Source organism: Parambassis ranga, chromosome 2 (assembly GCF_900634625.1).
Source record: "Parambassis ranga chromosome 2, fParRan2.1, whole genome shotgun sequence".
Lineage (NCBI taxonomy): Eukaryota > Metazoa > Chordata > Actinopteri > Ambassidae > Parambassis > Parambassis ranga.
This window is the reverse complement of record NC_041023.1, coordinates 11,282,283-11,297,599: the sequence shown is the minus strand read 5'-3', so window position 1 is coordinate 11,297,599 and position 15,317 is coordinate 11,282,283. Positions and strand designations below refer to the sequence as shown.

The window sequence follows — 15,317 nt, the reverse complement described above, 5'->3', positions numbered from 1 at the left end:
CATGTTTTTGTCATTAAACACTCAGCTCACATGGAGCAGGGAGCACCTGACTGTGACCTACGTGTACTAGAACTAATTACTAGAGCTGGCTTTTGAATGTGAGGCTGGGCTTCGTGCGTGTGTTTGACTTTATGATTTCAGTGGATTTTGCATTGCTTATTCACCAGCTCATGCTGCTGACAGGTAAACAAACAAGCACCTTAGCAAGCGACTACGCGCGTGTGTGTGTGTGTGTGCATGCACTCATCTTTCTTGTGTACAGACAAAACTGTGTGTAATTAATCTTCTCAAGCGCAGGAGTGGTGCAGAGAAAATTGCTTTGCATACCATTTATCACACACAAGTATCACAGCACAGCCAGAGATGAAACAGATATAATTTACTGTGCTTGCACATTCACAATAGTAACTTTTTGAATGTGTCAATATTTGCCAGACCCACTCTGAGCGAGCCAAACTATCAAAATGTCAAAATGAAATATAAATTGCTTCTTTCAGATGAAGGCTTCTGGAAAATTACAACATTAGAACATAATATTATGCACTGCTAAAAAGTCACTTTACCCATATTACTCTCAGATAATAGAATTAGAGACAAAGCAGGGATGAACATACCTCTATCTGCTCCAGAGTATCTTGTAGTTTGGAATTCAATTCGCTGCAAGGGGAAAAAATAAATAAATTGATTTCATTATATTTACATCAAATATCCTCACATTAAAAATTAATTTAGCACATAAATAACACTTTAGTAGTCTGTGGAATAATTATGTGATAAAAAGCACTCAGTAATTTATGATTTTTTTAAAATTGTCTGGCCAGACATTGGCCAGAATATTAGACAAACACCAGTGGAATTTATACACAGGGCAGTAACTGATGGATGCATCCCAACTACAGAAGGCAAGGCTTTTTTATGTTCCAAGCATTTGACCTATAGTGAAATCTTCTGTTTGAAAGCTGTTATGAGTATGTGTCTCTGTCTGTCTGTGTGTGTGCGCATAACGCTATCCAAGACACAAAACGCCTACACATCCTTGGAGCAGTCTCAGACTTTGCCTCATCCCGGGAAAAGAAAAAAAAAAGCTTTCAACTCTAAAGTTGAAAAGTAGCAACAGAAATCACAACTATTTTGAAGATCCCAAGACACCAGTTCAATTCCCTTGTGACTCCCCCCTGCTCTGCGTCCATTCATAATCATCCTCTGTTTCCCTGCCTCTGTCCCTGCTTTGCTTGAGGTCTTTTTCAGGTCAGCCTGCTCTCATGTTGTGCCTTGTGAGCCTGCAGTCGCCCAAGGGAAGGAGTGTCCTTAACAAATTGCTAATTAAGCATTCCAGTTTCAGATAGGGATAGAGAGTGAGAAGAGAGGAGGGAGCAGAGAAACTGAGTGGAAATAGCAGACTTAATCCCACATGTAGTTTGCCAAACAGGTACAGAAAACTAGATGTATATCAACCTTTTTTGTATCTGCCTATGTGACAAATACGGTGTTGCCTCTTTGGCTCTCCTCAAGGACAGTTCACTGCTCACAAGTGAGGTCTCTTAGCTCTTCCAGCTGCAATGATATCACCCCAAACAGTCTGATACGAGTTCAGAATGAAAGTCACAGAGAAACTACAATTGGAAGCCAAGAAAATGAAAATGAAAAGAGAAGTTAGAACACTGGTAAACAGGAGTAAACTGATCAATGTCAGGCCTTGGCTACTGGGGAACTATATCTGAATGTCTAAAGGAAAGACCCCTGAGAGCGCCATGCAGGGGCGTTTTATTTTGGCAGTCAGACCAAAAAGATACACCAAACAAGCAAAGGCCAAGAAGATAAACGAGTTCATTACAGATTACTGTAGTCTATCCAAGGAGATAAAGCACAACTAAAGGGAACTGGAGCCCACAAGATCAGTTAGCTATAAGTAAAAGTAAAGTAGGCATCTGCAGTAACCACAGCATGGCAATAAACCAACAAACACTGACAAACACTCAGACCCAGGCAGCAACACACACTAAATGATTAAACAATTTATAAAGCACCAGATCCATGCAGACCACTGAATGGATGCTTAAGCCAAGAGACAATATTGTTTGTTTAACATGTAAGCTTTAGGGATGCTTTGGTTTGTTAACTTTGGATTTAATTTGTACACTGACAAAAAAAAGCAGAGGCCGGGTCTTTGTCAGGTTAACACCAGCAGAATCACAACACATCTGATCATGTTAAGAAGTGTAGCTCAGAGAGACAGAGAAAAGAGTGCATTTTACGTTATGTTGTAACACAATTTTAAATAATTAAATTCATATTTTTAACACTACAAGGCCATCAAACTAAGACAACTGGGGCTTTTGAAGAACACAAAAAGTCAACACCACCGACCCAGGTGAGCGGCTGTTATTTTTTTGTATCTGTTCCCTGTATATATAAGTTAGTTAGTTATAATGTCCAGTGCACATTCTGGTGTGTACAGATGTAGCTTCTCCCTCCATACTGGCACCCCTCCATGATCAGACAGAATGCATAAATAACAGATGAGGAGAAAAACCTAATTAACAATCTGTTTCCTGCAGGGAACAAGAATTGAAATAGAGTAACATGGAAATCAGGGATTTTTTTCATCCCCATTTTCAATTATCACTGGCAATAGGTGTCCACAGGGCCTTGAGGCAAGCAACTCCATGATGACTTGCTGACTCACTAAAAGGCAAATGTGCAATGTGCTTCCAAGGGTCTGCCGGATGCCCAGATTTGGCGAGAATGCCATTTTGCTACTGTTGTGTTAGTCACTGCTACAAGGGAGGCAAATAAGCAACAAAAGTGGCAAGGGAAGGGCTTCAAAGAGTGGAAACAGTGAGAGGGGACAAGAGCAACTCCTGTTATGTAAGGAAAAGATGACTGCACAAAGATAAGACTCTAAAGAAGAAGAGAGTTTGGGAGAACATTTTATACCAGAACACCAGAATAAGTTCAAATTGTTTTGTAGTCACAGCATTTTACAGTAGTCATTCAAGTCATTCAGTAGTCAATTTAGTCATTCATCCTAGCAAATAATAAAATATATTTAATCTAATGTTTGTTTTTATTACACTTTACTACAAAGTATATATGCTGAGATTAGTCTGTGGGTTATTCCAGTGGCTGATGTGAAATCCAAATTTGCTCAAGAAATGAAGGCACAGAGCAGAATTGGAGCTTATTGGGAAAAGACAAATAAGCATCACCTTTCTCAAAACAAACAATGTATGTGACAAATAAATAATAAAAAAGCACTCAGCCTGTGAGACAAACAAACCAAAAAACTCTCAAAGTCACTCACACCAAAGTAATCAACCCTCAGACACCCTGAGATTTAGCTGTATCTGTGTCTGTCAGGCTCCCTAAAGCACTGCGAGTAAACATAAACACGAGTGACTACTACAACTGATTCTTAAACAGAGTTTGAACAGCTCTACTACTACTAGGAAGGAGTAGAAAGGCATCATGCCTCTGAATAAACTGGTGAACTCCTACAGTGATTGTCAAGCTACGTTAGATAACATGCACAAAATTGTGTTTGAAAGCGTGAACAACCATGACAATGAATGCAGAAGCCCTCTGCCCTTCTTCCTACAGTTTCTTCCTCTTGCAGCCTAACCTGTTTATTTTAAACCGACCATAACTCCTGAATGAATCACCTCCATCAACACAATTATGCTGGTATTATATATGAAGTAGAAACATACACCTCACCTAAAATAACCCACTGATTAATTATCACAACAACAAGCATAATTCCCCTGTTATATTCTGAACAAGATGACAGTTTGACCACTTATTCACTGATTCTCTGTAGCTTAGATCTCAGATATTATTCACATTTGTGCATATTTATTTTGCAACTATGATGTGAGTAGTCATTTACAGACAAGTAATATGAGACTACTTTTGCATAAATATATATGACATTATTATATCAGTACGCAAAAAGATTTTTAGCTCTAGGCTAGATGACACATTTGTTATTCTAAGGCCAGAGCAAAGTTCACAGTTTATAATCACTGCACTGATCTGTGGGGATTTTCATCTGCCCGTAGCTGCCTGTGTGAACTGCCTGATGAAAATGAACAGAGACAGAGCATGAGGCTGAGTAAGTTCAGTTGTAAGAAGACAATATTGACTTTTAAAGGGTAAAGGACGCATGAAAATAAGGGCAGACATGAAACAAAGCCTTCACAAACAACTGTCAGCAGTGCACAGAAAAGCATAGCTACAAGGTTAAAGAACATTTCAGTGTACTAGCAGCTCGAGCCTCATTCAGACTGCTTTTTTGGCATCACAAGATAAGACATTCACAGAGTCTGGAGAGAAAAACCACACATGATGTCTATGTCTATGTCAGTCTATATGCTAAAGAGTCTTTTTCGCATCACTTGCAACATGGCGCATAACCATTTGTACGTCAGAGTCATTAGAGCATTGAGCAGAATGCTGCTAATGTAAACATTAATAGAGGACAACATTAAGACTAAGAGCCTGCAGACAGAAAAAATGAACTGTTACATTTCAAAAGAAGCTAGAGTGAAAAGTGAGGACAATTAATTTTCTCTGTTTAAGCAGAGTGTAGAATGTTAACGCTTTCATTTAACATAATCACAAAGAAACCAATAGGCTCCTTGTGGTGGGTGATAACGGCGAGGTCAAATGGGGCAAGGATTACACACTGGCACATTTAATGAGCATCTCCACGGACATGCCAACTCGATTATTGATGAATTAATGATGCATTAATGACTCGGTGAAAACAAACGTGATATTCTCACAGGTAAACAGCAGCTGCATGTGGGAGGGAAAATTGGTAAGATTGTTCCACATCACCACACAATCTCCTGTGCATAATACTGTCTTATTGATCTCCCTGCAGTCACTCTGTCATTAAAATAGCACTGTGGCAGAAGAGTTATGTTTTGTTTTTATTCATGATGGTGTCACAAACTACTCCACCATCAGACATACAATTTGTCATTCAGGAAATTAGAGAAAAATAGAACTCAGGTAAAATGTATATGGTGTCACAGGAGGAGGGAAGAAGCCAGAAGTGACAAACGCCCGTGATCAATCCCTAATCCCTCCCCAACATACATTGATCACAGGTACAAAAGAAACCATAAGTCTGGTATGCAACCTCTCCCCGTGTGCAGTCTTACATACAGAACCTTCACATCAATCTTCTCTTCACTTAAAAAATTCAATAAACACACAGATTTTTTCCAACCTTTCAAAAAAAAGCTTTGTTATGACCATATGTAGGCATATGAATGGCAGTGTTTCCACATGTTTGTCCCATGTTGTTTAGGTTTTAATTTTGTGTGTCTGTCTGGCTGCCTGTATCACCCAATGAGCCAGCTGCTCTTCTGAGCCTCTCTCCATAATGTGACTTGATAAGTTCCACACCAGCAACAATTTTAGAAGAGATAAGCAGCAAAAGCTTGTAGCTGCCAGATTTATATCAAATAAGCCAGACCCAAATATCTAAAAACCTGTGAATGTAGGCAATAACAAAAAATGTCCTCATTCAGATTTTGTGCATTTTTTTCCAACACTAAATGCCTCCTGACAATGTCTACACACGGCTTAAAAAAAGCTTTGACGTCACAGCATATGCAAAAGAACAGCCAGGAGGCAACAACAATGAGCAACACAAGAAGAAATAAAAGGCCCCTTAATAAGACTTCTCCAAAGAGAGCAATTAGGTTCTAACCTTGAAGGGGGAAAAGGTAATAACAAAAACCTATAGCATCCTTTGATCTTTATTTCAAAGAAAACAAAGGGCCATGATTTTATGAAAGATTGTCTCTATAACTTTCTTCCACCTCCATGCAGAGTTCACCGTGAAGATTCCAGAGGCAACTCAGCAAGATCATTTTTTAGATCAGAAAATATTTCCATCCAGACTGAAAATGAAGTCCATGCCTACTCCAATTGGATACAGCTAAATATCACTCTATCAATCTGCCTATACTGTACCTGATGCAGCTGTAGTGTTTGAAGGTGCTGGCTGCCTTCTGACACTCCAGACAGAGCTGGATTGCACCTGGGTAGTCTTCCTCCTAAAGAACAAAGAAGTGAGGTAATTTAAAGTATTTTGTACAAATAAAGTATTCAGAACTGTGTAGTTTTGAGAGAAAAGTAAAAAAAAAAAAGAGTTGATTATGATGCGTTACATTCTCTGTGTAGCAATTCTCTAATCCAGCTCTCTGAGAAATTTCTTGAAATGACTGGTTGGTTACAGCAGTGTCAAAATGCCCATTGGGTCAATCCATACAATATGCTAAAACTGACGTTCACAATAAACTGATATTTGTCTAAAATTTGTTTGACCTTTCAAGTCAATTATGAAAATGTTTGTGTGTATGTTTGTGTGCGGTTGTGTCAGGGTTACAATACCTCAAGCATCTCGCTGAGTCTTACATCTGTTCTTTGCTGTGAGGGAAAGAAAAACAAAAATAAGATATGAATATAGCATGAAATAGCTAAGGAGTCACAAAAAGTGACAACTAGCCCAAAACAAGTTGCTTGCATTCCTGCTGTGACAATGTTGGCAGCACGTATTAATGATATTAGGCTGAGCAAAAGATCAAAGCAAATGAGAAAATGATTAAAACAAGAGTACGTCTGATTAACCCTAATCTTAATTTTAAATCATGTGTGGAGACACAGTTGCAGTGATTACGGAAGGCTATGTTGATTAACTTCTCAGGAGTTACATGTCACTTGGTGTATTTATGAAAGTACTACAGTAAGAAAGGCTGAGAACAAAGCATTGCAGGGGGTAAGTCAGAAAGCCTCATACTAGGAGGGGGTACACCGTATATACACATACAAACACAAAGGCAAAATCCTTTGTTGAGCCCTCAGTCCATTTTTTTTCATACTAAATGAATAACTAGACCTCCAATCAACCAGAATAATGCAACATGATAATGTCACTGCATTGTGATAGTCACCACATCATACCTATATCAAATAAAAATTACCTTTCAGGTTTAGTGGGTTCAAAGGTTAAAAAAATATAAATTAATTAGCCATAATAGGACAATAATGATTAGGAAAAATGGTAGAGAGACCTGTATTAAGTAGTGCAATAATAGAAAGGTTGCTTCAGATGACTGACAGATTTTTATCTCTTATTTATGTGCAGGACTATGCAGGTGGTGAACTGATTAGCAAATTTAATTCAACCAGAATAGCAATGGCCAAAAGACCCAAAGTCAGTCTACTCAGACTCAAACCTAACTGCTGGACTGTGTAAGGATTTTACTCACAGACACTAATAGTTTAGAGAAGTTTAGATATGTTATAAACTATGAATGTCCGCTTTACCAAGGTTTTGATGGTCCTCAGAGACTTCAGCAGGCCTGTCAGCAGTTGTCGCCTTCTCTGATTGGCTAGTAGACCAAGGCTGGCCTCAGTGAACCCCTCCTTTGCTACACTCAGTTGCCTTCACAAACAAATACCATGTTAATATTTTTAATCATTTGTAAAGCACTCAAAATGGTACACATTTAGAAATAAGACAATCTATTAGAAACTGTAAAATGATAAAAAATAAAATAATGTCATGTGTTTGAGCAGCAATATACAGTATGTGACAAAAGACCATCACCTCCTTGCATTAGTGCAAATGACTGCTGCCAGCTGCAGGTTGGTCTGCAGCGCTGTCACTCGTTCTAGTTCCTGTGAACAAGAAATTAGTTAAGTGATATTAATTACAATAGAAGAGAGCAAGACAAAGCTGCATACTATCTAGTTGAAACACTGCAACGTTCAAAACATTTTAGTTATTTGGACAGTAAGATTGAGTCATTCAAGGCGCCATTAGTGAGATACAGTATGTCTCTTATAATGCCATTTATAGAGCAAATCACATCCCCCACTAAGCACTGCAAAGACATGAACAGCGAGTTTTACACGTATATCTCAGCACTCCCCTGTGAGATATCCCCTGCTGTGAGCAGACCAGATTGCAGATAATGTTGTTAGTTATCAGTGCAAAAGTAAAACAGCACAGCAAAATAACAGAAAATCAGAGAAAACCTTCCTCTTGCCAGAGCTCTAACATTTAGAGAAGAATCAATGAGCACTTTGCCATAGAGTTTGGTTATTATGCCACTTGGATAACATCTGCTGAGAACAAGCTCACCCACAGCCACTGCAGGGCAGAGAGAAAAACAGCATTACTGTGATATTTTTGACTTTTCCTGTCCTCTTTGTGCTTTTATTTTCTTGATCTGCCAGATGTCATGCCTGAGGTGGGAGAAGTTTGTTGTTTGGTCCTATTCCTTTTAATGTTGTATCACCCCTTTCGCAAAAAAAAAGGTCTAGTGTTTGCAAGCATTTCCTCATAACACATTTAGAAGAAAAAAACTCTTTTATCAACAGAATATATTCCGTGGAGATTCATTTTCAACAGCTATAAAAAAAACAACAACAACATAAAAGTGGCACTTCAGCTGAGGGTATGAGATCAATAATCCCATTCAAACCAATCTGCCCTCATGATGATCGTGAGTGTTGACAAAGACCTTGACAAGCCCTCTTTGCGATGGTTTATTCAACTGGAAAAATGTGCACCATGTGAGTGTAGTGAAAAAAATAATTTATTGAACAAGTCCACAGTATATTAGCAGAAAGATAAAAGCGTATAACAGCTCGGTTCACTTTCTTTTTTTTCAATGACTTTGGGAGTTTAAAAAAAACATCTTGTTTAGAAATACTGACAAGCAATAGCTGGCTAGCCATCCCGATAACATTGATAAGCATTGATAAGCATGATGAATGTGCATGATATGTTATGATCCTGTGTGCTGTGGTTATTGATTGCATCTGTGTGTTGTTACTATTGTGTATTTTAGTCCTGTTTTTCCCCTTTTGGTTTTTGTCAGTTCGTCTGTTTTACCCCCATCTCAGCCCTGTGTTTATGCTGCGTTCTCTTGTGCTCCTGTGTCCTGGCCACCTTTTTTGTTTACCTGTACCTTGGTTTGGTTAGTTTCTCTTGTTCTTAGACCCTTTTGGTTTTTGTTGTATTTTTGTGGATTGTTTAACGGCTGATTAAAAGCTCACCTTTATTTAAACATTTGCTTTCTCTGTCTGCATTTGGGTCCTATTTGAACTGCACACAACATGATAAATAATAAATGGACATACATTAAAATGTGTCCTCAGAACCGGTTCTGACTGAGGTGGCTCACCAGATCCAACTGAGAAATAATGTAGAAATTGAATCCTGCAGATTGTTTCACATACAGGGAGCAGTGTAGTCACATCTTAAGTATCAACTGAAAATACAAACTCTCACCCTCTACTATGTCTAGACTTTACAACAGAACCAAATTCAATGAAGCAACAGTCCGCAGAGAAGAAATAGAGCTGTTTAAGCTCCAGGCAACAGTCTCTCAGCTGAAATCTTGAGCTTTGTTTTCAATGTAATAGAAATTTTGAATTTTCAGTATGAGTGAATCAATACCTGGTATCAGTGCATCAATGAAGAGTGAGTCATATAAATAATGAATAAAAGTCTATGTATAAAACAAATGTACATACATGAAAGAGAGGAGCCATTTACTGCAGCAGGAACAGGAACCAGTCTCGCTAGACTTTACCCCATATTGTGGCAGCCATTATCACCACACAGGTAAAACTGTACACAGCACACCGGGCCTGCACACCCGCCCAATAATGTGATGTAGACACACTCATGCAATCTGTTATGTACATAAATCCACAGAGGAGCAAAAGAAACCGCTTCACAGATTGAGTTTCAAACGAAAAGACACGTGCTTCACATGATGAGTGCTCAGTATGTAGCCTGAGGCTCCAATTTGTTGTTACACCCTAGCTCTGAGCTGTCTACCCTATCTGTAAGCTACACCTAACCTGACAAACAAAGGGTTCAATCAGTTTAACTTGTACAAGAGGAGGTTCTGTGTGTGCAGTGGTGGGACCTGACAAACGATAATGTAGGTTTTAATGGATATAAGAGGTCATAGCTAGTATACATGGCTGTCATAGACTGAATTCTATAGTAACACAAACGTATTTGTGTATTTTACACACAAGATATGAGCTCATGCAGAAAGAGTGAGCTAAGTCTACAGTCTACTAAGTCTAGAAAACCCAACTCCTACAATGTCCACAAACACAGCTCTGATGTGGGAAGTAAAGGTTAAGGGGGAATAGATGGTTAGTCACCAGGGAGATATTTTTTCCAGGCTTCTTTATTCATATATTCATAAGAGGTTCTTTCTGTGACCCTCTAGCACATTGACTATGCACTAGCTCTGTTACCTATCTTGCTTATACATTCTAATGATGCCACTGTTTTGGCTATCCTGCTTTATTGTATAGTGTTTAATGTAAAGCAAAAACGAATTACTTTAAGGACATCTGAGCTTAAGACAATTTCCATGTTTATGTCTCCATTTCACACATAAAAACCGAAACATTATGTCACCATACCTGCAAATTTCTTGTCAATTTCTAGTCTCCTCAAAGAGACACCTTAATGCCACCGCTGTAATTGGCAGGTATGACCACCTACTGTTGGACAAATTACCAATCTCTTTCAAAGGAGGCGAATGGGGAACACAGACAAAGGCACCAACAGTAACCGTGATGAATAAGTGTTTCAAAGTGGACAATAATGGAATAGCAGTCCAAGTCTATTCTCTTGAAGCAGTGTTAAGTGACCTGGTCAGGGCTACCTGGTGCAGATTCATTACAACTTGGATTCCAGTGAGGAGATCCATCTTTACCGACAAGCCAGGCAGTTTGGTCACTCAATTTTAACCAACCTCTTTATAACTGAGGCGATAAGAGAAGGCAGTTCAAATCACCTCACTACCTGTTTCATTGATGCAGCCGTTTAAAATAATAATATCACATCTATCAACTTGAATGTAGAAGCTTTAAAAGTGACAGGAACAGACAGCGCAATGTGTGCACCCAAAAATATACTGTACAGTTATCCTAAATTAGAAACAAATGATTCTAATGGGACCAGTGATGATGGCTCAAATATTAATAGTGCAAGGGGAGGCCAGGTGTTACTAGTGGGCACCAATAGTGATCACACATGGGTCACAGGAAGGTTGGTCACAAAGTATCTATGAATCACATTGGATGCTTAGTGGCCTGTTTTCTCAAGTGCTGAGAATGTGTGTCTGTGGACTTTATGAGTCCACTGATGTGTTACATGGCGCATAAGCACTGAGGTGAAATACATTATGTCCTGTGGTGTGTCTCTGTGTATCACGTTCGATAAAATATCATGCAGAGAAGAAAATTATAAAGACATGGTATATGTCCCTATTTTTCAGCATACAATGGAGTGTGCAAACAGACAGAAGACAAGCGGGCCTTTAGCTTCTTTTGGTGTCTGAGTGCTAGGAAAAAGGAGCAGTGGAATCCTGATATTAATGTAGTGGATATGGAAACTGAAGTGACCTCTGATCCCCGCAGGGCATTTGCAGGCCAAGTGAATGTTGGCAGTGCCCCCGAAATCCCCAGAAATGTCTGCTAATAAGCCCTGCTGTCATCTTGACTGCTACACAGAGTCACAGGGAGGGTCGCAGAAATAATGATCAATTTACTATTCATAGACTGACCTTCAGATGGTTTAACAAATAGCAGTAATCTCACTGCAATTTCACTACCTACCAAATTTGTTAAAGCTCTGGTCTGTCATCAACTGGGATCAAAGCTTCACAGACTAAATTTAATCTGACATGCTCCATCAAACTTCAGTAGCAATGTATATCTGATGGGACGAGTGAAGTTTGATTGCTACATCAAATAAACCATAAGACCAACTCCTTCAAAGAAACCATACACACACATACATAAATGTGAACAATTTGCCATGCACATCCTTGGACTTATACCAAAATGCTTTAATTCAAAGATCAAATGATGTTGCTTCAAGTCACATATGTACACAGGCATGTTTACCTAGCTATAGAAGAGGCATCAGCTGCTACACCAGCAGACTGTTATATCCATAACTCACTACTCCAGCTACTTTTTTTTTCCAACCCAGTTAAAAGAGCCATTCCAATTCATCATATTATCAAATTTTCCTCTGACACAAAATGCACAGAATAACTGATTACTATGATGACATTCTCACACACGGTAGTTCATTTCAGTTCATTGCAAAATGAAAAAAAAAAAATCACCAGCCCACCGATAAAGGGATTTTATGCTTAATTTTAATTCACAACCTGACTGAATTAAAAAACTAGATTAGTGCCCCCACTGTCCTATTTCCTATTGCCATGGTTACCAAAATTCTGCCTTCATCTTGTTAGTGTTTGGCAGTCAACAGAAGCACATCTACTAACAACCTGATGACCAATTATAACATGTTTAGACACTACTCCAGTCTAGAAAAAAAAAAAAACAATAAAAACACAAAAATTATAACTGGCCTGTTTTAGAAAACAATCTCAGCAACACAGAATCATTTTAAACAAAACACCCACAGGCGAAGAAAAAAAAGAAAAGCTCGTTTTGGTGAGGTCTAGAGTTGAAAGTGAACACTTACCTTGACATAAGCAGGCTGCTTCTCCAGAATGAGATCTGCAACCTTTTTAGAAACCTACAGACAGACACAGAGAAGAGATGAGAAACTGAATTCAAAGAAGATTGACAACACATTTTGAGGTTCTGAATTTCACCACACAAAAACAGTTTGAGCAGTGTAATCTTGCTACTGAGGATGGTTCAAGAAGAGCGATCAGTGATGGCTGTATCTGAAACACAATATAGCTAAAGCCTTTAAAGGGAGTGTCTCTCTGCCTCATTTCATTCAATGCCTTTCTCAATAGCATTACTCTTGTGTCTTTGAGAGACACCTCTGTTCTTTCTCATTCTATTGTGTTTTATGTCCTACCCTCTATGTTGTGCCTTTTACAAATCTGATTCACAGCAAAGGTGAAACTGCAATTATTTAAAGAGCTTGTACCCTACTTATAGCATAAAGCACAGCATTAAGCATGGTCAGGACATTGGTATGACCCCACAGCTCTATTGATGTTTGTTGCTGCACTGGAGAAGGAAAAGTCTGAAGAACACAGAGGTCCAAATTGAATGAACTGCAGCCTCATCACCCACACTGAAGGACCGTACATCCAAGGACATACAGAGTGAAGGGAGTAGAGTCCACTTACATAGATGACTCTTGTTCATAAGTTAAAACACCTTCTCCAACATAATAACAAAGACTGATTCTGCTGCAACACATATTAGTTTGCAAATATATATATATTGTGTTTTAAAAGCGTAAATTGAGAAAAATGTAACAGTCACCTCCAAAATACAAATATGCGTAACAAGAGAATTGAAAAGAAAAGATCATAGCTTAGGTAAAAATGGACCCTTTAACAACATTAAACACAAAGCAGATGTCTATTTGCAACAAGATTCTTTGCCATTTTTAGGTAATTATGGAAATAAGCCAAAGCCTGTAGAGAAAATGTTCAATCTTCTTACATGACCACAACTTCATTAATGCAAGCTCTGTATAGTTCACACAAATTGCTGATAACCTTAATGATAGGTATGGCAGGCCAGTCAGAGTGTCCATGTTAACCCCTGTACCCATGAAAAAAATGAGCTGGTGGCCTGATGTGATGAATCACATTTTGTTTCATCAATGTCCTGCTAGGAATGCTTGAGTCGGGTTTTGGTGTGGATGTTACTTACTTTTTAACATGATTGACCATTGCAAAAATATAATATAAGTAAACTTCAGACTTAATTTTTCTGAAAACCAATGTGCTATCTTTCTGCAGCTCACAGTAAGCTTTCTCTCCTCCATTTACTACAGACACACACACTACATGTACATCAACACATCCACACATGAAGGGGAGTTTTCTAGCAGTAGTGTGCAAAAAGCATGACTTTATTCAAAGTAGTGAGGAGGTGTTCATCAGTAGATGAGGCTAAAGTTGGGGGATGACATTTCAACATGATTTAAGTATGCATGGTTGCTAACTGGAGACCTGAACAGATGGCAAATGCAGAACAACTGAAAATGTTCACTCCACAACACTTGAGTCTTTGTGTCTCCTAACATTCAAATGTAGGAATAAAATGGTCACAGAGAAAACATATTTAATATTAGGAAGGTGTGTGAAAAATTGGACAAGGAATGGTGGAAAAAAAAATCAGACTTAATCATTTCCAAAAATGCTTCTTCATTCTCAAACCTGTCCCAAAATTATGTCATAATGCCATCTATTGGTACACCACCGATTTTACCATCCAACACCAACATCTTGTGAATAAGAGCCTAGACACAGAAAGCAAAACCAGCTGTGAGTAACCAAACCCTCCTACCTAAACCACAAGGCCAAAGTCATTATTTCTAGCTGGCCCTGACACACAATTGAGGTTAATTGTGCAGTAAGCCTGTCTGGATTGCAAAGCAAGCATAGTGAATGTAATATTCAGTAGATGGAAAAATATTGCTCAAAAGTAGTGGGTGACAATCAACAATAGTCAAGTTAATGACACAGCAAGACAATGAATGCAATTTATTTGTCGTATAGGGGGGAAAAAATGAGAAGGCTACAACTGAGTGCTAAGATTGATCGAACATGTTTTGACAGTTTATCAGGTACTCACTCACTAGCACGAAAGCTGTACACTATAGATAACACTGGAAATAAATACAGATAAATTATGAACTATATTACTGTGGACTAAATGATAAGGTCCATTAAAACCAAACTACCACTGCTGCTCCAATAGTGAAGGTCAGTCTAAGGAAAGGACTGAACTCAACTCAGTGATGCTTTTTTACTGATTCCTCACAAGACCATCACCAAAAAATGTAAAAAAAAAAAATAATCAGCCCCTACTATGTCCTCCTTTGGCAGACAGACATCTAAAACAACTGTGTTACACGCCCCTACTTTGAAACTATCAATCTGTATGTGTGTCTATGGTCATCGTGCAATGATGTAATCTCCCATGCTGCATTTTCACCCACACATACGCTACCTGAAGCTCCCTCTTGCACAGTGGGAGATCATTCCAGCCCCAATTTAAACACGTGGAAGAACTTGGCAGGCTGGCAAGGTTTAGGCAAAGATTGCATAAGCGTTACTAACTTTAAATAAAAAAAGGGAGACTGCGCACAGACACAGAATTCATTACTGCTGCAGGAGGGAGAGTCATCTCCAGCTTTCAAGTTTGATTAAAAATTGAAGATGTTCATTTGCATTACTACCGTCAGCCCTGCTGACGTTCAGCATTTAACGAAGGTCACTTTCAGGTGCAAACTG

General features: G+C 38.7%; 1 protein-coding gene across 2 annotated transcripts in view; it reads right to left on the bottom strand.

Moving 5' to 3' along the window:
- Positions 1-15,317, bottom strand: part of vps50 (VPS50 subunit of EARP/GARPII complex) — a 76,701-nt gene that overhangs the window by 50,669 nt on the left and 10,715 nt on the right. For both annotated transcript variants that reach the window (XM_028397315.1, XM_028397323.1), the window contains exons 5-10: positions 12,569-12,622; positions 7,631-7,701; positions 7,348-7,465; positions 6,412-6,447; positions 5,992-6,074; positions 615-657 (exon numbers count right to left, since the gene is read on the bottom strand). In XM_028397315.1, the coding sequence (XP_028253116.1) occupies positions 615-657; positions 5,992-6,074; positions 6,412-6,447; positions 7,348-7,465; positions 7,631-7,701; positions 12,569-12,622 (405 nt within the window). The remainder of the gene's footprint in view (positions 1-614; positions 658-5,991; positions 6,075-6,411; positions 6,448-7,347; positions 7,466-7,630; positions 7,702-12,568; positions 12,623-15,317) is intronic.